At 41.0% G+C, this 22,603-nt stretch overlaps 1 protein-coding gene across 1 annotated transcript in view; it reads left to right on the top strand.

The window, feature by feature from the left end:
- Nucleotides 1-248: 248 nt before the first annotated feature.
- The window catches only part of CPXM2 (carboxypeptidase X, M14 family member 2), a 78,280-nt gene continuing 55,925 nt past the window's right edge, over nucleotides 249-22,603 (top strand). Inside the window, exon 1 of the mRNA XM_065639078.1 lies at nucleotides 249-742. Coding sequence (XP_065495150.1) covers nucleotides 397-742 — 346 coding nt within the window. The 5' untranslated portion in view covers nucleotides 249-396. The remainder of the gene's footprint in view (nucleotides 743-22,603) is intronic.

Here is a 22,603-nt window from a genome sequence, read left to right on the forward strand (position 1 = left end):
AGAAAACTGTTGGGGGATTTAGCGGAAAGTGTCTTGTAACTTTTTTTCTGGAAGCGACAAATAACAAAAAAGTGAAAGGCAAGAGAGGGAAAAAAAAAAAAAAAAAAGCAGCGAGTTGACTGCTCTGCTGATCCCACCTGCCAAACGCCGGCGGAGCGGAGCGCCGGTCCGCCTGTCTGCCTGTCCGTCTGTCTGGCTGCCGAGCCCGCCGATCACATGCAGCCCCGTCCTGCCCCCTCCCTCCGCAGCCTCCGTCCCGCTGCGCAACTTCGGCAAAACTACCCCAAAGCGGCGGCTCTTCGCTGCTCCAGCCCTCTAGAAGGGGGGTTTCCCAGCTGCCAAGGCTCTCTGTTTTCCCCCTCTTTCCAAATAAAGTTCTGGGATTTGCAGAGATTTATGCAAAAGCAAAGGATAATGATTGCCCCGAGCAAGAAAAACTCATGTTCTTCTCAGCTCTGCTTCGCTCTCTGCGCCTTTGGGCTGGTGCTGCTGGGGGATGTGTCCCAGGCTGTACCCGTGGACGATCAGGATTATTACCTGCAGGAGATTAGCAACAGAGATCATTATTACTCCTTTCCGTATCCTGGTGAAGAGTTTTTTCCTTTCACGGAGCAACCTGGAGAGGAAGGACCCATCCGTGCTGCAGAGACAGAGGAGCACCCAGGGTTCAAACCGAGCAGGAAAGAGTTAAAACCGAAGAAAAGCAACAAAAAAGGAAAAGCCATTCTCGAAACTCCACCAGGTAACTTTCCACCTCCTCCTCCAGAGCTTGGAGTCTGCTGAATCTCATGCTGTGGCTTTTAGCATTAATGAATATTCAGTTAATGGCAGTCTTGGTAATAATAACAATAAATGCACTCATGGTGATGATGATGACAACACATTAATTTTTAATATCCCACAGAACAGATCTGCTGAACTTTTACAGATTTTTTTTAACCCTCTCCTCATCAAGTAAAGAGATTTCAGAGTGGTAATGTATTAATTATGCTTCACTCTAGCTAGTATACAGACTTTTCCTTCTTAATTACACTTGACAGCTGGCTTGCTGTTAAAGCTGTTGTTCCATAAGCAAGAGAGACAGATTCCACAGTAAAAACTGATTGTATGTGGTGACACTTTACATTATCTCTTGTCATTTTAACTTGAGAGGTTCCTGAATTAATTTTACTTATAAACCTATGAATTTCTTTGAGATGTCACTTTAAAGCCCTCCAGAGGAAGACATGTAAACAAAGCTCTTCCTGTAAAAGACTAAGCCATAACAAGCTCAGTGTAATTATTGACCTGTAAAATAATGAAATTAAACAGCCACAAAAAAGCCTTCTAACAACAGAAAACCCCGCCTTAATTCCATTTTCTCTTTTCTGCATTTGATTGGATGAAAATATGCAATGATCAAAGTTTGCAGAGACTTGATCAACTTTTACCATCCAGTTGTTCCCATTATGAGCTAATTGCACCCCCCCTTGAAAGAAGAGTAATTTCTTTCTGTGTTTCCTAAAGGGATGGTGGGTACTTTTTGGTTTGGGACACTTAGAAGTGAGTTTGGCCCATGTGATGAACTTCAGCATTGTAAAATCTGGAGGCAAATCCCACTTCCCTACAGCTGAACTCCACTTCAGAAGGAAACGTTTAACGTTAATAGCTGGAGCACATGGCACAAAATTTGCAATTTAAAGCCATTATTCCATGCAGAGAGCAAAACAGAGGATTAGGGGTTGTAGAGTGACATTAACTTTTCCCAGTTACATCTAGCAGAGAATAAACAAAGTACTTTCAATTTAATGTTAACACTAACAGAAATTGATTAGCAAAGATACGGGGTTTTAGAATAATAAACATTGATAAGAAAATACCGTTTCTGAAATCTGGGAAGCCATTTGTGGGGCAGGCAGTTTGGATTGCTGGTGTAACTCAAGGCAGAAGTCAAGGATGACAGTAAATATATTAATACCTCATCCAGGGGAGCAAAGACACGGGACATCTCTGCCCTTGGCTCCCTCGGGCCAGCAGCAGCTTCCCAAGCAGACAGTACCGCCTGGCTTGTTGGGTTTATTATCTAACCATGGAGAATACATTGATTTTAAATCTACTTAATTAGGCACCGGGCTTTTTCTTCTTCAGTGTGTTGGAGACAGCACAGATTTCCAGCCTGTAGTGGGATGTTCTGGGGTTCAGCTCTGTTTTCACCTTCCCCTGTGCCTTTTTCCCAATTTCCCGGGCACCATGGCATCACATATACTTCACCAGACATGGAGCACTGTGACAGCGATGACGACAGCATCCATATGTGAGGGGAATGTTCATTTATCTCTATAGACAGGTGTCTTTCTTGCTCCCCACCTGCATTGAGCACTTTACAGGGGCAAAGGAGGCAGCAGCCACATGGGTAACAACCTCCTTCAGGGTGCAACACTTGTCCCTTCCAAACCTGCTTGGGTTTATGCACTGGAGGCAGAGCCGTACAAAATTCTAACTCTATTACACAGCATGCTGAGGTCTTACAAGCAGTCTGAATTTGGTCATCACCTAAGAATGTTTGATTTTACAAATGGAATGACACTCGTTTTTCTGTATAGGAAATTAGGGAATTAGACAAGAAAAAAAAAGACCTACTCAAACCTTCCCTGGAAAACTTTCCATTGTGTGCCAACCAAATGACTTGTGCAAGTTTTGTCTCCTAATTTGCTGCTTTTTGCTTTCCACTCAGTTCAAGGAGTCATTTCCTTTCTGCATTCAGCCAGGTGAGCTTCTTCCTCAGCCTCCTCTTCCTCAGCATGGCCAAGCACAAGGTCAAGGGGATCACAGGAGAGGCTCGTGATGCACCACCAAAAGCAGGTCAAATAGCTCAGTGCCTCCTTCCAGAGCAACCTTGTGCTCTTTTGACACAGCTGAGCTACCGAGCTTTCACCAGCCACATGCAATAAGAGGTTTTAAAGACTATGAGCTTTAAAAAAAAAATAGCCAGAGGTACAATAAACAACTGATCCCCTCCACCAAACTTTCTCTCCTTGGTCAGTGCACGGAGGCTTGGCACCAACTCAACAAACTGGCTGTTACACTTTAATATGTGAAAATTCAGTGTATTTCCTTGGGAGCAGCTGAACTATTTTAAGTGAAATAGCCATAATAAGCCCTAAGGCAAACACCCAGCAAAGAGAATGGTTACCATTTGTTAAAGATTTAAGTAAAACCAGGAGGTTTTTAGCAGGAAGTGTCAGGCAATTTTAACTGCAGACAGCGCTAAAAGTTCTGGCTATAATATTTGAAATTTCTCCTTTCTTCTCTCCCAAAGGCAGGCAAGGGCCAGGTCCTCCCGGTGCAGTGGCACCGATGCTCAGTACCATGTCACCGGGGGTCGCTTTGAAATGAATATCTGGAAATCTGGGCCCTTGCAAAGGTGCCAGAGGTACCTAAATAATAATACATACCTACAATTTCTCACATTTGGCCTGTTAAGGAGACAGCTAGAAATAATAATAGCAGTTGCCGAACAGATATCCATGAATAGAGACTATAAACCTGGCTGTGTAAATGCACGTGTTGTCTATATATATATATTTATATGTTTATACATATATCTGGAACTGGAATTAATTTATTGGGCATGCAGTAAATACAAAAATTTGTTTTTTGTGAGGCTTGCTGGCAGCCGGGGCATGCGGGATTAATTAGTTGTAACAAACAATAGTCTGGCTGGGAGCTGGGATGAAGAAAGCCGAGGAACGGGAACGTGTGATCTGCCCTTTGGCTGAGCAGCTGGTGCTGATCAGCCCCAGCTTTGAATCAAAGTCGAAATCAAACGTAGCAGTTCCGAAGGACACGGCACGTAACAGATGCCACGAACTCAATTTATTTAAGCTAATTACTGAAGGTGGGGAGAATATAGGTATTTTCAGTCTGTAAAATATTGATGTAGAAAGAAATCCTCTTGATGACAGTGAGGTTGCAATGTTTTATTTTAAGTATTATTAGAATCAATATTTGCAAATACTCGATTCAGATAACAGTTAAAAATATCAGTCTGCCTCCTTGCCCTCTAAATGACTCATAAATGAAGTAGTACCAGGTCATCCTTGGGAGGTAAACAGTTGGATTGACAGGTTTCTGTATATACATATTTCCATTTTCTAATTCCATCCGTGTTTGTTTAGGCTTCTATCCAAAGCCCATTCAAATCACTGGAAAGAGTCTTGTTGACCTCAGTGTTTTTCTTTTATGAGGCCCTTAATAGAGTTTAATATACGCCGTCCCAGCTGCCATCTGTGGGGCAGATCCCTGCAGATGCTTTGGGGTCTGTCTGCAAACATTCGCCAGGGGGAGGTTTAGGGGGCTGAGGTCCCCACGACACTGCTCAGTGCTGCACGTTGCTCTGGGTCACCACCGACCAGTTCCCACTGTCAACCCGATGGCGCCCAAATCAACCACAATTACATCTGTAATTACTCTTCTATACTTCTGTCACTTTTTGGTGTAGCTGCCACGTAACTCTAGAAACGCAATGCTACAGACACTCTGTTCCGTATCTCCTTTCATGGCTAATGTGATAACCATGCTTTCCAAAATACTGCCTACATAGCTGTCTTTAGTCCAAGACTATCTGTCAGTCTCATGGAGAATGCAGGAAGTTGGGACCTACCAAACATTAGGAAAAGTTCTCCCTAAGATACAAGTTTGATTTACAAAACTTAAATTGTTATAGTGGTTTGTGTTTTGGCCATGCCTCAATTCTGATTGCCTTTAGAAAATAAGAGAGTGATGTTTATTTATATGGCAGTGCTCAGAATGGGTTTACTGCACATTTATTTTGTTTTTCATAGGTCTTCCAGTGTTTGATCTCTGCACAATCCAACATATGTGCATGTGTAGTAATCATGATTTCCTTTGTCTTGTCTAATCTGTTGCTTTCCCCAGGCTTGATGAAACTCTTCAGATGCGTCACTGTTTACTTGCTCTATATTTGTTTATTTTTGTGTAATGTTGCTACCTGTTCAATAATGTAATTCTGAAGGAGTTTGGTGTGTTTATTTCTTTTATTTTTTCTTTTTAAAGTTATGTAGTGTATTAGGAGTATCTTGGATGGGTCGCGATCTCACTGGACCCTGTGCCTGAGGAGGAGTCAATAAGGAAAGGCAAAAATAGGATGAAATGGCCAATGCAAGCAATTATGAAAACTATAATGCAGAAAGATTTTGAATGTATAAAAATAGACTCGTAGCGCATTAATTAAGATGTTTATCAAGATATGAGATAATGAAGGCTTGGAGAGAGATCAATAAGGAAAGAGCAGGAAAAGCTGAATCAGAGAGATGTTATTCAGGAAAAACTAGAAAGATTTTGGTACACAATGGTGATGAAGACCTGAAGAGGGTGTGAAGTTAAAAACGTGACAAGTTCATGGTGTTATTGCCATTTGAATGGTGAATTTGTTGACTAGGAAGAAGATGTGAGAGTGATATGTAAGGTATTGAACTAATAGCTGAAAGCACTGAAGAAGTCACGGAGGTACACCAGATTTCCAGCTAGAACACATGTAAACATAGAAAGAAAAGGTGGCCTGTGAATCAGCATCGCTTGCCAAAATTGCGGTTTTAGATGGGATTAGCTAAAGCAAAGGCAGAAAGGGGGGAGACTGCAAACAGGCAGACTAAAGGCGCACTAGAGAGCTAGGAGGAAGTCTAGCAGCAAAGAGAGTCATTAAATTCAAAGTTTTCCAAAGGCATTTGAAGTCCAGCGTGTTGAACTTTGCTGGCGTGATGAAGATGGGGTAACGCCTCAGAGCTCTGGCTGGGAAGAAGAAGTCATTAGAAATCTTGGCAAGATGCCTGGAGGTGGAAGGCAAGGGCCGCAAGCCGGACGGGCCGGGTGGCGGGCGTGGGCCTGCGGGGAGCAGAGCCGGCCCTGGCGTTCGGCAGCGCGTCGGGGAGCTTGGAGGAAAGGTGTGGAGGGAAACGGGGCAGGAGCTGGGAATACAAAAGAGATTCAGGGGTAAAAGGAGGCTCTTGGGTGAGGGAACTGAATCAGAGGGTAGAACGAAGACTGGGGATGACTGTGTGCATGGGCTGTTTTTTAAGTGAAGGCTATTGAATTGTAGAATGTCCTGGGTTGGAAGGGACCCACAAGGATCATCGAGTCCAACTCCCGTCCCTGCACAGGACACCCCACAGGTCACACCGTGTGTCTGAGGACGTTGTCCAGTCTCTCCTTGAACACTGTCAGGTTGGGGCCGGGACACCTCCCTGGGGAGCCTGTTCCAGCGTCCAGCACCTCTGGGTGAAGAACCTTTTCCTCATGTCCAGCTGCCCCTCCCTGGCACATCTTCCTGCCGTTCCCTCAGGTTCTGTCATAGGTTACCAGTGATAAACAGCTCATATAGGAACTAAGAAGAAATAAGCACAGAATTATCCATATGCTGAGTTAATTACCAGTGCTGCTGCTTTCTATCCCGTTTTAAACCTTGTAGTTGGCTTGCACTCCTGAGAAGCCCAGAGAAAGTGGAGCGCTCCCGTGTCCTAGAATGTAAATTGTCATTTCAAAGCTTTTGCCCAAACTTCATATGCTACCAACTTTTATGAACTAACTCATTTGCCCTAGGTGCACATCCCATGAATTTTAATATGGCCTGTATCGCATCCTGATTGCCAGATGTGACAAGCGAAGATGAAAACATGTGGCTTTTAATGAGCCTTCTTTCATCTTCTCCTCAGCACTTCTACAAATATGTAGAATTATGAAATGTAACATAGCCATTCCATTTGAGAGCCCATCCTTTAAAAAATGTCACAACAAAAGAGGGTGAAGGATGACTAAGAATGAATAATGAGCAATGCCCTCAAAATTGGCCAAACCTTTTTGATTAGCATCTTTCCTTACCCATGACTTCAATGGCTAATGAAACAAGAGAAAAAAAAAATCAGAATAAACGCATTTGATTATGCTAGAGGAACCTGCTTTCTATGATAATTCTCCTAGCAGCTTTCTCTGAATTCAGACTAATTTTTAAGGTGTGAAAAATACCTCTCTAAAAAAGGGATGGTTTCACCGAATAGATTTTAGTAGTATGAACCTGAGTCTAGACTTGTACCTGAAATGTCAGCATATTACAAGTCACTCATTATTCAAATTCATTCCTGGTTTTTGATATTATTCTCTCTTCAGTGAGCTGGCTAGACAGGTCAATCTGATGATTCACAATCAAATTTCACTTATTTCTTTTGGTTTTGGAATGAAGATTTCTGTCAGCTATGTGAACTCAGAACTTGTCAAAAAGATGAAGTAATGGAAGGTATGGTGCAGAAGCAGCAATTTCTTGAATTTTCAGTGTCTGAGCCTTTTCTTCCTGGAATTTTTGAGCCTTGCCCAATACATTTTCTATGTAAAAAGCAGAATACCAAAAGTTTTATTGTCTGGGTACAGAGCTGAGATTTGATTGTCTTATTCACATATACTGGTTTCGTGTGTTTGTGTTATTATTATGCAAAGGATGCACCAGATCTGATCTTCTTCTCAGGCCTCTGGTGAGGTTATGTCTTGTGGTACTTGTTTTATAAAGCAAGGCTTTCTGAAATGGACATGTAAATATTTGCTCTTAACACTAGGTTTTTGAGTACTCAAGGCAAATGGGAACAAGCAAAGCTCTTATGTAGCCAAAATTATTTACCTTTTAAAATCCAGTGATTACACATGCAAAACACTCCGTAGCCTTAACTAAGCTCAAACAAACATTCACCGAAACAAAACAGAGGTGAGAGAAATAATCACTCATGTTCGAAACAGACAAACACCTTTAATCTTTCTGTCCCCGGGAGCTGCCTTAATAGACAGTTTGGCCCTATTTAATTCAATAGGTCATGAATCAAAGACAGCATTTGAATTCGCTTCATCGTTTTTGGTTTGGTTTTTTTTTTTTTTTCATGGCCATTATAGCTGTGCGGTTATATCTTCAATGTAAGATCTACTTCTCAGTAACCTGCTTGAACACACTATCCATGCCCAGGCAAGAATAAAGTGCATGGAAAATGGAACAGAGGACACCGCGACCAGCCCCAAGACGGGTATCTAGCACTGCTACTGTCTGACTTTTTCCCTGATGGGAACTTCTTTTCCTGAGCCACAGTTGATGCTCATCACTGAGCACCACAGCTACCTCTTTCAGAGCCTTGCCTAGCTCCTCTGAAAGCCTTTCTCTGCCTGTTTTTGTAGACTTCAGGAGCTGTTTGTTTGGGTTTTGATGTATCTGACCAATTAATGAAAACCACCTGCATTGAACCGTTAGTAAAATACATTGCAATGTTAATTCATTACTTCTGATGCAAACACATTTCAAATTTCCTTGTAACACAGCAAAGGGAACATTTATGATTCTATTCCCGTGTGGTTTTATCATCCCTGTGTAGGGAAGAACAGGGTACTCTTGGTTTCTGCTGTGTGCTGGAAGGGATGGAGCACCATCAGAGAGGAGCAAGGCATTTCATTCTTCATGCATTCACCAGGCAGTGCTAAATTAACTTGACAGGTGTAAAAGGAAAACTGTTTCTCTCTTCTACCCATAGCTAAAAATGGGAACAAAAAAAAGGTGAGAAAAACAAGAAGAGGAATGAGGAGATGCCAGATGGTGGCTCTGAGAGTCAGTGTGCCTATGGAGACGTCAGGGGAAGTATGTGGGGATCATTTAAAGCATCTTTGGAGTACTTGAGTTTAGCTGTTAATCCCTCGAGCCCTGTTTGAATTAAATTTAAAAGGATATTCTGGAGAATCTGCTGATAGATATCTAAGTCCCCTTTTGGAAATAAAATAATTTCCTTCTGGTTGGTAACATACTGCAATTGGCAAGCAAGGATTTGTATCACATTACTGGGAGTTTGGACTCGATGATCCTCATGGTTCCCTTCCAACTTGAGATATTCTATAATTATAGGTTAAATGGAGATCAGGAAAGATAAAGGTTTCATTCCTTATTTCCACAGTGATCAACACAATTTTTCAAAATAGCAAGAGGCTTTGAAGTGACTTTCTGGTTCTGGAGAGGTGTTTAAAGGAGCTGTTTTATAAATGGGAATCAAGCTCGATACACTGTGAAGTATATTTCAAAATAATGTCTTGTAAAAAATTGTGCGAGGTAGTACTACTAGGTCAGAGCTGGAGAAACACATTTTACTCTTGGATTAGGCAGAGTGAATGATTTCCTATTCTGACACACGAGAGAGCCCCAAACCTGCGCTGCATGGTCTGTGTGGGGCTGCGTCGCGTGCCTGCTGGGATTTGATATTTTACAAAATCACACAAAAACTGGCAAGTTTCAGTGGGTCGTGGAGACTTCCAGTAACTATTGCTCATGCATCTGATTTAGTAGTGAAAGCACGCAGATACAGTATTAACCTTCTGTTTACTTGTGGTTATTTACAGTATGGGAAACCTCTAAATGTACAGGTCTGTAAATAATAGTAAAGAATACAATTCTACTCCTGCTTTCACACAAGCATTAGCAGGATGCTGTGTTTGCAAATTTGCCGCTGCATCTAACAGTCCAAGCGAGGAATGCAATCAAAGTTGTATACAGAAGTTAAACATAGTTCAGGTACTGGCAGCTTATGCTCCTTTTTACTTCTTTCTGCTACACAGTGTGCTCCCTAGTTTCCAGTTACTAATAATGAGAATATTACTTTCAGAGTGAATAGTGTACCTGATTAATTTAGCTCTTAAAGATCTATTTGGGATTTATCTTTTTCTTTTTTTTTTTTTTTTCATTAGCATGAGTTGCCTGACAGACTTCTTGTGTGACTGTACATCAGCCTTAGGCTGCTTGTGAATGATGTGGGGTATGTACCTGGCAATAGTGTTGTTCTGCTATAATCAACAGAATTCCCAAGGACCGACTTCAACTAACATCACAACTTAAATCTTTATGAAGTCAATATTAAAAGGTTATGTGCATTTTTATATTTATAAACACCTAAAAATACAGGAGTTTTGAAAGATGTGTGCTCTTATGTTCAAGACAACTGATTAAAATCTGAGAAGCTCCTGTCCTTAGAAATATGGCCACAGATAGTGGTCATTTTGGTAATGGTGATTTAAACTGTAAATGATATTTCTCTACATCATCCATTGGGAGTTAATACAAATATCAAAATAATCACCAGGGCAGGACTTCTCATCTAGCCCTTAGCTGGATAATCACGCTCATCTTAGTTTTCCAGCCCTGATTCAACTTCTTCCGAGTTTCATGAAAAGAGGAGTATCTCCTGCAGCATGGGCTGGGAACACGTGTGTGCCTCAGCTTGATGTTCAGCATCTTTCCCCGCAAAATATGTGTTCATGTCAGCAATGAGAGTCCTTTAGACATCTGGGCAATCGCTTGAAGTCCGATAAAGGGAAATACCCTGTTCCAATGCCATGTCTGGTGGCCATGTTTCTCCCAGAGCCTGGAATGCTGGACATGTTTGCAGTGGACTGATCTGTTCAGGAAATGTGGACAGAAAAATGCTCAGTTTTGAATCCTAGTACATGGCAGACAGGTCTTCACCATCCAGAAGGAGACACTACTGGATATGCCCCAAAGCTGGACACTAGGTACAGCCTTCAGCTATTCTATGATGGGTCTCAGTTGGGCTTAAGCACCAGAGTCCTGTGTCCAGCTTGTTCTTTTGGGCCTCAATAGCACATCTAGGCAACATCTAACAGAGCTTTCTAAATCTAATTTTTTTAGGGCTTGAGCGATTCCTGTAGATGATTTCTTCCTCACGCTCCCATGTACCACAAATTTATTAGTTTTCTTGGCATTTCCCTTCTCTATGGCTCCACAGGATTTATCCTCCTGGCTGGGACCTAAAAGGGAGCCTGAGGGGGAAGCCCAAATGTTGGGCTTGGCTTTCAGAGTTTTCTTTGATCTGTGGAGTGGCTCAGGAGGTCTGTGGTCTCCATTTTCCCCAGATTCGCCTTTTACCTGTTTCCTCATATGAACTTTAGAAAGCAAAACAGTCTCCCCTTTCAAGGGGAGTTATGTTTGACAAGAGAGTATGGAGCAAGGCCAAGCATCTCCTTCTTCTAACACATCCAAGGTTCACTGTAAACTACCTGAGTGTGTTAATCATTGGAGATGATGTTGTTTGCAATGGGAGCAACAGAGAACTCTCTTTGTCATTCTTTCCCAGAAATTAGAGTATTTTTATGTTCAGGGATACAGTGTTTTATGGTGACAGGTTTATGGCTTCTCTCGACTGTCAGGTTCTCCTAAAACATCCGTCAAATCAAGGGAAAAGTTCAAAGTATCTTAGAAGAACTGATCTCAAATCTGGAGGTAAGCACTCCCTACCACCACCATTATGACCACCCCTTATGCCAGATTTGGGTTTAACACACTCTTTTTTTCCCCCAAGATAATTTTGAAAAATATAATGAGTTTGCCCCATATGCGTGAGACAGGATCTGAACACAGGACCAGATTTTAACCTTCTGAAAGAGTTTTCATTGGCTTAGAGCAGAAATTTTTATTTCAGCAGAAATAAATCACAGAATCATAGAATGGTTTGCATTGGAAGGGACCTTCAAAGCTCATCCAGCGCCCCCCCTGCCATGAGCAGGGACATCTGCACCAGCTCAGGTTGCTCAGAGCCCCGTCCAGCCTGGCCTGGGATGTCTCCAGGGATGGTTCATCCACCACCTCTCTGGCCAACCTGGGCCAGGCTCTCACCACCCTCAGGGCCAACAATTTCTTCCTCATGTCCAGCCTAAATCTCTTTTAGTTTAAAACCATCACCCCTTGTCTTGTCATAACACACTCTTCTGAAAAGTCTGTGGATCTTTGGGCTTTCAGACTTGAACAAGCAGACGAACAAATATGCGATTTTAAACTCACTAATAACTCACGTTTTGTATCACTTGAAATTTCTGACACACAGCTTTGAATCAGTGAACCTTCTATGTGCTAAATGTTTAGCTTGTGATTATGAGCCTTTGCTGGACCAGGGCTGAATTGTTAAACAAAGCAGAAAAGATGTTTAGACAGAATGAATTTTGGGAATCTTTTGCAGGCTGCACAAAGCTGCAAGTTCATTAGGGAGCTGGAATAAGGAGGAAGGACCTCTGAAGACTCAGTCATTTGAGTTGGAGAGGTGCCCACCCTTGGAAATATTTATCTGAACCTTGCTTGAACTGTTTCAGCTCCTTCACATGGAGCTGGAGCTTCATAAGAGCTTCCCTGCTGAACCTCCAGTTCTTCTCTCCAATCTGCTCAGAAGTAGCAAGAGCCATGTCTTTCTCATGGTATTTTTAGCATTTTGCTTTCTGTGGGCAAGAAGCTCACAGGCTTGTGAAAGTGCTGAGTGCACAGAATTTAAAAGATATTAACTGAGCTTTTAAAACCACAGAATCCTGGTGCTTGTTTGGGCTTGGGACTTTTTTTTTTTTTTTTTTTTTTTTTTAGGTTCCCTAAATTGCGTTTTCCATGACTAGCTTGAGGGCAGGTAGAAATGGGGCAGTAAAATGGATGGACTATTCTATGTGCCATTGCCTTTTTGGCAACGAACATCTGAGAGCTAAAAAGTCATCTGGAAGCTGAAATCCTTTGGGAGGTGGAGCAAAAGCTCCTGGGAAGCCCAGCTGGAGCAATCTGAGAAAGGGAGAGCCTGACTGCAGAGTGTGTGTTTTAACTCCTTAAAAATCATGCCTTTTTCAAAAATTAGGGAATAATAAGTTGCCTGTGCAAGCTGGGCTCTGTGCTTAGATACCTTCATTGATGGTGCATTTTCCAGTTGGATTCCTGTGCTCCCCTGGGGTTTGTGTCTCCAGAGTGAGCCCAAACACCAGCCATAGACCTGGTCCCAGGGGCAGCATCCCTCCTGCACCCCAGCAATTCCACTCCTCTGCCTCTGCTCTTTAGGGTTTTTTTGGTAATTTTTTTTTGAGGGTAGTCACATTTCAAACCAGGCCTGGATTTGATTCTCTCAAATCTTAGAGATCCAAGTCTTTCTTGAAGCTTTACTTCCTTTTGCTTTGAACTCTTAAATACTTTGCTTTTAGGGTGCTTCTCAAGGGTGCAACAGTTTGGATGTAGGGGGCTTTAAAGGAAAGAAGAAAGCTCTGTTATATGAGTTCCTAAATCTTTTGCTTTTCAGGACTTCTCGAAATATCCAAAGAACCTCCGGTTATTTTCTATGTGTACTTGGCCAACTTTTCATCCCTTCACTAAAACAGTTTTCCACTGTTTGGGACTTTAAATGTATCAGCCACTTCAGACTTTAGTAATGCCTTAGAGCTGAGCTTCAATCAACCATGCAATTAAAAGAAAGTCCATCAGAAAGAGATTAAGTTAAAAGCAAAAAGACAAGTAAACTTATTTTTTTCTCTTACTGAGCTCTAGAAAGTACAAACTGATTTATTTTTCAGGGTTGGGAGGGAGCACAAAGTTTGAGTCCAGGTTAATTGTAACCACAAAACTTTCTTCCGAAATCATTGTCTGAGCAATAGCTCCAGGCACTACGGTGACTTCTTTGCTTTATGAGAAATGTTTGTTTTTATTCGTTCCTCTTATTATGCCATATGAAATAATAACAACAGATGTGGTTTTAGGAAAAAAAAAAGTATACACATCTAAACTCACTGCTAGAGCAGACGCACCAGGTCTCCATAAAACTGAGACTTACACTTTATAAAAGGTTTTAAACCCGAGTTGGATTGATTTTAGGTATTTCCTGTCACAGAGTTCTCTATATAGGTCAAGTATTTAGCCCAGATGTGCAACCTGGAGGAGGGTTAGGCAGCAACTGAGGCCAGCCTGTGCGGGATGATGACTCAAAAATAAACTCTGAGGCTTGAACTGTCCTTCCCACCCCCTCAGCGATGCTTCCTCACAGTTACTGCTGCGAGAGGAGGAGGAGAGATATTAATTGCAAGAAGTGTAAGCACAGTTGGGTGCTGAGGGATGATGGTTGGCTTGGCAATCTCTGCTGAAGCGGTCAGCCCACCTTTGAGGGTCTTCTTGCTCGTGCGTGGAGGTGTGTTTGCAACTATATGTTTGTGTACACGCAGAGAAGGCAAATGTTAATGTCACTTCTGATTAGCAGCATAATCTTTGGGAAGGTTTAAAATTGGCAAGGATTAGTTTTTTTCACAAACCAGCAGGGGAGGAATGACTCTTGGAAGGATGATCCTGTACTGTTCACCTAGGTCTCACTGCAACATCTATTCTACATGCTGTTGGTAAATGCCTATTTTTAGTTTTAATCATTAAAAAATGAAAGATTACATTTCCACTCCCAGCTAAGATGACTAATGTCAGTCCACTGCCTAAAGGCATCACTTATACTACTTCATCATGCTGGCTCTGAACTTTGCTGGCTCCCACCAAGAGCCAAGTCAGAAACCTAAGCTGGTAGAAAACAGCTCATGATGAAACCCAAAACTGCATAGCAAGGTGATTCTATCTTCGTCCCTGATTTACATGTGTTGGGCTTTGGACTGCTTCATCAAAAGAAACTAGTGCATCTGTTTCAGTACCATGTTCAGCATGTTTTCTGCCTTACAGAAAAGAAATACAGTTTAGTCTATGCTAGAGTTTATCTTGATTGAAAGTTGAATAATGTTAAGTATTGCTGACCGGGAAATGGCTGATTTCAGTCTTTCTCAAGTGTAAATTTAGTTCTCAGGAATGGAGAGAACTATAGTAGTGGCGATAAAATTTAATGGCTCATCAGTGCTAATGAGACCTCCTTTACAATCTCTCAGGTTGTTCCTGCTCTTTGTGTGTGGGCTTCATGTGTGTCCTAGAGCGAAGGTGAGAACTGGGTGATGTCAGAGTGGTGCCACCTATTTCTGTACAACTGCGTAGTATCTGTGCTATACCTACCTATGGATATAATCTCTTCTGTAGAAAGTTGCTACTACAGCTTTTGAGCAGGCAGGGGGAAGAAAGAAATTTGACCACAAGCCAATTTTATACAACCGTTTATATGCAGTTGTACAATCTTTGGTAAAATATGCTCAACTAGAGTCATTAAACTGGTTAAACTTTAGCACTTTCAGGGTGTTTCATTTATTTGGCCACGGTGATCTCTTAAGATAGTACCTATTTTTTGTATTTGTTAATGGTATTCCAAGTTTCAGTGTTTATTTTTAATGGCTAGACCTAATGTTCTTCTTGCAGAATCTTTGATCTTGCAGTATACTTCAGTGATTTGGTATTTCAAAGTATTTCTGGCACAAAGACATTGGACAGATGCGTTTTTAATGGTAATTTTAGTCCCATACCCAGCCACTGTGTGAGCAGTCTGTCTCAGTGTTTTTCTCTATTGTTTGGCTAAGCTTATTTGTTTGGCTCTGGAAAAAAAAAAAAAAAAAAAAAAAAGGATGGTTCTCATTTTTGATGGCTGTACTCAGTTTTTGTGGCTTTAGCTGGAATTACAGAAAGTCTTCATCCTGTGCTTCAGAAAAACATCAGAGGAGACATATTAAAATTAATAGCACAGAAGACAGCCTTAGTCAAAGCTCATAATAAAAAGTTGAGAATTGATACGATATTTTCCAGGCTGTATTTTTTTGCCATTAAAGGGAATAATATGTCTTTTGCTGAGCAAATAAATACACATATTCCTTTGTAGAGAAAGTGGAGGACTTGTCAGGTTTGGATACAAATGAGAGGGTACCTTGTATCACGAGCATCTAGAAAACCTTTTCCTGGGGCTGTGCCTAGACTGATACTTATTGGCTCCATATGCTGATGGCCCATGCTGAATGCAGCTTGTCTTCCCTCTGAGCAACCTGAGCTGGGTGAAGATGTCCCTGCTCATGGCAGGGGTTGGACTGGATGAGCTTTGAAGGTCCCTTCCAACCTAAACTGTCCTGTAATTCTCTGATTGTTTCTTTTGTTAATGGCCTGGACACCATGACCTCTTTTCTCTGCCTTTCTCTTCTCCTGAAGAAATGTGGGGAAAGAGAGATGAAGACAAGAGCTATGGACCTGCTGCCTGCAGGCACCTATGGGTATGGTTGCTTCTTCCCCTGAGAAGAAGCACAACAGGCAGCAAGAACCAGAGCCAGGAGGAACAATGGCAAATGCTTCTCGTGCCCAAGCCTGATGGCTTTGTACGTGTGGGATCAGGCCCCTGTATTGCCCACATCATAAATCACGTCATCTCCCAGGCGGTCTGTACGATGGCAGCAGTAGGCAGCTCAGGGAATGTCGTACAGTATCTGGAGTGTAGATGAGCCTCTTGAGTCTGAAAGCTTGGCCAGAAATCTCCCAGAGAACAAGATTTCTGGAAATTCCTGCTTCCAGCTGTGCCAGGAATAACAGAAGCTCTTCCTGCTAAATGTGCTGTTTTGTTGCATCTAGAACCAGCCACAATCTGGGTTTGTGAGGAAGCAAAAATGTGAAAAGTAATTAAAAAAAAAAACCAAAGTGTACTTTCTGAACCTCAGAAATATTTGGTTTCATGTCAGACCTGACCTAAAGGATCAAGATAATTCTTAATTTATTCTTTATTTGCCTTTAATCTTTCCTTAACCTTGGAAGGAGGAGAAGAGACACTTTCACCTTGCATACTGCAACTTTTCAAGTAACTGTTGTACCCAATCCTGCCAGCTGGTGCTCAGTGTTTAGGTGGCATAAAGAAACCATGGAAGTGTTCAGTGCCTTTGTACAATGGGAGGTCTTTGTGTGTCACTGGTATCAGACATGGTGAGGACACAACTTTGGTGGCCTTGAAAGTGTCTTAGAGTTTTGACTCTGGTCTGCTACCCCTGACTCCAGTGGTTATGGCTTTAAATCCACACCTTCCCTGCCCAGGACTGGCCTTGTGCCATCACGCAGGAGATATTTGCCACTTCTCGGTAACTACCTCCCTTCCTAAAAAGCATCTCCCCTCCCCACAAGCTAAGAGACTTTCAAGACGCAGCTCCTTGGCCCTGGAGAAGATGGTTGCAAAGAGGAGTCATATCTCATCATCCAAAGCAGCTCTGAGATACCACATGAGTGACATTTGTGGGAGCCTCACTCAGGCTTTGCTCTCACCTAGAGCCCATGCAAGTGTCGCTCCTGATTTATGGAGGCTTTGAGTCAGACCCCTAACAGAACTGGCTTTTGTGGCTTTTAACCAAAAGCGTTTGTGGCTTTTTATTTTTTTTTTTAATCTTCAACAGCAACCATAAAGAGAAGTGAGAGAAGTATATGTTGCAGTGCTATGATAAATATTGCCCTTTCCATCTGAGAGAAGTCCCTGACATCTTAAACCCTCGTGCAGTATCTGTTGCTTGTCCTAGAAAAATATACAGCTTTGATGCAACATTAGAGAACAATTAATGTTGTTTTAGGATAGAAAATTTTGGCATCTATTTAATCCTTTATTTGATCTTTGATCTGGTACTATAATCCAGTATTTTAGCTTCTATATAGGGGATTTGTTGTAAGTGCACATTGCTTACTTTGTTCTTTTAGTGCCCTGGGAATGGGTTTATAAGAAAAAGCAAACAAAAGCAAACTCTGTGTGCTTGAAGGACCTTCATCTGCCACTACTGCTTTAATTAATCTGGGGTGCATAGGGGCTGGTGTCCTGAATTCAGGCCAGAAAAGAAACTGGAATGTGTTGCTTGCAACACTTTGGATGTGAACAAAGTCAGAGAACTGCTCAGACCGAAATCTGCGGACCTGTTTCCAGGGAAAAGCTGGGCCATACCGAGTATAGAGTGTGACTCATGAACATCTGTGAAAATTTCACACTTCCACAATCACATCGTCAAAACAGCAAAATTTAGCTAGACCACGTTCCCCCCACAAATGTCCTAAGACTGTAAATATAACAAATTATTTAGAAAACGGAGAACCTTGTTCTGTTTAATTCAGCCCCCACAAAGGCTGTCTACCACAGAAAAATAGTGAAAAGATACTTTCAGCAAGTAGCAGGTGAGCAGAAATACGCTTTTACTGTTATTTCACCTTTCAGGTGCATTGCAGTATTAAAATACTTTGCATACTTGTGAACTAAGAGTTACTTGAGATACAGGAATTATACTGCCAGAGTTTACTTTAAAAGTTTCTGCTGTTGGGAGATGAATTATCAACCACACTTTTCATAGGAAAAGCTCTAAAGTTGGCTGTTAGGGTAAAATTTATTATATCGACCTCATTAAGAATTTTTATCCAAGCCCATAAGGATCTAAGAATAGTATGAATAGTATAAGAAGCACAAAAGTCTTCTCCCCCCAAAATATATGCATTATTGTGTGCTTAACTTACCTGTATCAGTAGCTTCACAGATTTGCATTTTCTTTGTTAATTATACGTTTAAGTGTTTTGCTTAAACAAGGCCTAAATTCTGCATTTACCCTGGGATGACCCAGAAAAAGAAACAGGGAATCAAACCCCAAAACTAAATCTGTCTTATTTTGTGGGATTTTGCCGTGAGATACCTGACCGTACTGTGTTGGCTATGGGTCACATTGGAAGGGTGATGAGGTCTTCATATTTATCATACTGATGTTCTTCTATTGAGTTGTGTGGTGCAAGCTCAAGCCCCAAATGCAAAGCTATAGATACCAACAGCAACAACAAAAAAATCCTGGTGCTAAAATCATTCTTTGCGTAGGGAAAAATTTGTGTTAACTCACTGTCAGCTCTACCGTGACCTCCCCTTGTCTTCTCTGAATTGCTGTATCTCTAGCATAACATCCTTTCTCCCCAAATAAACGTTTTGAAATGCAAGGAGATTATTACGTATTTAAAAATGACAAAGCTCCTGGAGCTAAAACACATTTAGAATCATAAAAAAATAAATAGTCAAGGTACATTCTGCCTCCAAATGTCAAGGAGACTGTCAGACTGCACAGGGCTGATATTTGAGGCGTTTCTAGGTCTGAGTATCACCGTGCATGAGGAGTTAGACAAGAACAGACTTGCAGGAATTGAAAAGGTTTATAAGGACAGCTTTTAAAAATATAAGTGAAAAGGAAACATGATGCTTCTTTTCTTTCCATTTGAAAATCTGAACATATTCCTAAGTCGACGGAAAATATTCTTTAAATAAAACAATCATTTGTCTGCCATGCCTCCAAAAGAACAGCACAGAGTGATTTCCTAAATGCATCCTTATTAGATACAAAAGCTATAATGACAACCTGTGCTCATCTGACAATCTTTATTTAGATCAGAAGAAAATAAAATAAGTGAATAATTTAGGCAATGAAGATGAACAGGGTTGTTTTCCTTGCCATGTTCATACATATATCTTCTATTTATGGAGCTAATATGTTTCTAAGAATGCCTATTCATAGTTTTATCATAAAGAACAGCTAAGATTGCAGCAGAGCAGCTATAGTTACACTCCAGGTGTAAAGACAACCAAGCTGGCTTTGCAGAAGGTGGGTTATTTTGATGAGAGTTTCAATGGAAGATGCTGCATCAAGTAGGGTACAGCCATCGTGAGGCAGAAACTGCTTTCAAACCTGGGCCAACATCCTTGCACAGGGTTGCAAGATGAATTGAGTTGATGTTGGCTTGAGATGGGAGATCAGCAGCTCCTTTGGGTAGTGTTCTCAGTATTGGCAAGCCCTAAATCGTAACTGGTAAGTTCAGGTTTCAAGAGATGAGGTTGTGATTGAAGTAATTCTGAAGAGTCTCCTCCTCATGACTTCAAGGAATGAGCGATTGCTCAGTGTCGAACTATCAGAACTGCCTTGCTGCCCTTAGCTGGCATACAATCATTTCTCCGTCTAGCAGAAGTATAATTGAAAATAATGGACACTGAGGTATTGCCTTAACATAGCTAATGGAAAGCTATTTCGAAATGGAAACCTCACAAGAACAGCGTTCAAGATACCAATGTTATTAAGTCTGAATCCATGCCCCGTCTCTTTTTCAGTCTTGGAATTAATTAATTTGACCCAGATATTTTATTAATGGCTTGTTTCTAAAGTGAACACCTATTCATGGTTGCAAAATCATACACAAAATTGTGGCTGGATACGGGCCACGAAGAGAGATGTGTCCAGAACTCAGCTTCTTCCCTCCACCTGCAAGGTTAATGCTTGTTTTTTGGTCACTCTAAAACATAAATACTCTAGCTGCAGTTAGTTAGTAAGTTGTTATGTACATAATACATGGATTTAAATGTCATTTTCTGTATTTTATAATGGTTACTTTTTCAACCAGGTAAAGAAATGACCAAACAGCTGGGTCATTTCCAGGTGAATCGATAAGGTATGAACTGCTCTGATTATTCATGATACCCAATTTCTATAGCTTCTGCGGTGTTTTTCAAACTAGCACGGAGAATACAAAATCATTAAGACAGCCTCATTTATTATGTGGCAATTTTCATTGTTATACTAAAGATTTCTTAAAAGTTAAACAAAATATAATAAAGCAATAGTTTAAAAAGTACAATCTTTATGAATGCCATAAATCAGTTTCTTTTCCTATATGTTTTTGAAAAAATATGTTGTCCTAGTTATCTCTAGTAGCTTTAAGAAGTCGGGGGGGACACACATTAACAAAATAATTTATCTAAAATTAAATTCACAGTATGAATCAGGTTTTTTTTTCAGTAGTGAAATAGCATCTTTAGGTGGATTGTGTGGTATTATAATGAGTAACTCGGAGTCAATCAGGTGAGACCACACTGAAAAATTTGCCTCCACCATCTCTGTACATTACAGATTGATGTTTTGGTCTAATATACTCCTCTTTTCATCCTTTCATTGACGGTGGAATTCATAAGCATGTGGAAAAAAGTAATATTCCTAAAGTGTTAATAGTCAAACATTATGGCTATAAATAGAAGACCTAATTTCATTTGAAGGCAAAATCAAAGGTCTTGTCTTGTGGAAAACTTCACAAATTCCATACATCAAAGCTACTGCAAACAATAGGCTTGATGACTCCAAGAACATCATCCTGGTTCAGAGCTGCGCAGATGGAAACATCTAAAGGTCAGTGGTCTTTTATGGAGAATCCTGCTGCTCTGTTGCTGGTTTGGGAATTCTTTCCATTAATTTTCAGTCAAGTGTTGGAGCAAAATACTTGATTTTTCTTACCAAGTTAAAAGAAAAAAAAAATCTTTGCATGGTTTGGTAAGTTCATGAAGTGACAACTTAAGGTTTAATTCACTTCCAGAGAAAGCAAGCTAGGTGCTCTGCTACTAATTTATGTAAATAACAGAAAAAAGAAATCCTGGATACTGCTGAATGGATGGTAAAGATCCTAATGATTTCACTTGAAATATCACAAGTCTTGAGAACATTGAGAAAGGACAGTGTATTGTTAACAACGTATTGCACAGTTTTCATCAAAGGTATCTATATTGCATATTGTACTGCTCCTGCCTTCTCTTAGAGCCTAATCTTGCTTTCATTGAAAACTCCTGTGAAATTGAGCATTTCATAATATTGACCTGTTAATCTGATGTGTTCACAGACAACACAAATAACTCGTCTTTGAAAAATAAAGAGCAGTCAGGCATGTTTAACTGAGATCCATATGTACGTTTTTGAGTCTATTATTAGGCTTCAGTTTCTCTAGAAACAGAGATAATACACACAAATATATGCAGGTAATTTTTTTCAGCCTGTAAATGCCTGTCTTGCAGTCTAAGCAACCTTCCCTGAAGACCACAGTTTTATAATAAATTATTAACATTTCAGTCTGAATAAAACCAAACCCACTTCTCGTGCGTACGCTGGCAGGTGTGTGTCACTCCAGGTGACTTCAGCCAGGTCTGACAGGCAGCTGCCAGGCTTAAAAATAGTGCTTTTCCTGCAGGTTTCATGAAAATACGTCTTGTACAGAAGAGAAGAATGGTGAGGAAGGGGACTGTGGATCGCGTGGCCATACGTCCTGTGGAGCTGGCTCTTCACTTTGTGGGAAGTGTTCTACCCTTTTATTAACTCCTAGCCATACCTGCGGGCTGGTTCAGTATAAACATCAAATTAAATTATATTTTCTGAACTGGGTATGTAAAAGCAGCTTGCTTTTATTTTCAGCTCAGACCCAGCACAGGTATTTCTAGGTGGCTTTTGAGCGCCTGGGAGTGGTGGGACTGTTCACAGAGCAGAATATACCAAAGTGCACAAGAGTTTGCAGGATTACGCTGTGAGATTGATTTCCAAACCTGTCCTGAAATTGTTAAAGAAAGGCAGGCAGTGCCCAGCTATGTAATTTATAACCAGTAGAGATCTGTCAGAGCCTGGGACTTCTTCCAGTCGGAGTACGATGAAAGATGAAATGCTCTATAAGGAAATGTGATTAAAGCAATCAGCCACTGAAACAAAAATCCTCTCAGCTACTTCTTCCTCTGGCTTTCCTTATACATCCTGTCTCTTCTCTGTTTTGGATAATTAGATTGAAAGGTCTTTGAAATGAGGAACTGTCTACATTTTGTCCCTTGTGTAAGACTAAGATCTCTGTTGGTACTTCAGAAAAACCAGTAATATTTAGCATTTGTCTTTACTGCCTCTGATGGAGACATCTGGCCCTAGATTTGTGTGAGAACTTTCCTAAGGATGAACAAATACTAACGTGAACTGAGGGCATGTAAAATTATTCCTGAGGGGTTTCCGGTTGTCGTGAGCTAAGGAGGAACATAAAAAATCTCATGTATTTTGCCAGTTTGTG

The sequence above is a fragment of the Caloenas nicobarica genome, chromosome 7, assembly GCF_036013445.1.
Source record: "Caloenas nicobarica isolate bCalNic1 chromosome 7, bCalNic1.hap1, whole genome shotgun sequence".
Taxonomy (NCBI): Eukaryota; Metazoa; Chordata; class Aves; order Columbiformes; family Columbidae; genus Caloenas; species Caloenas nicobarica.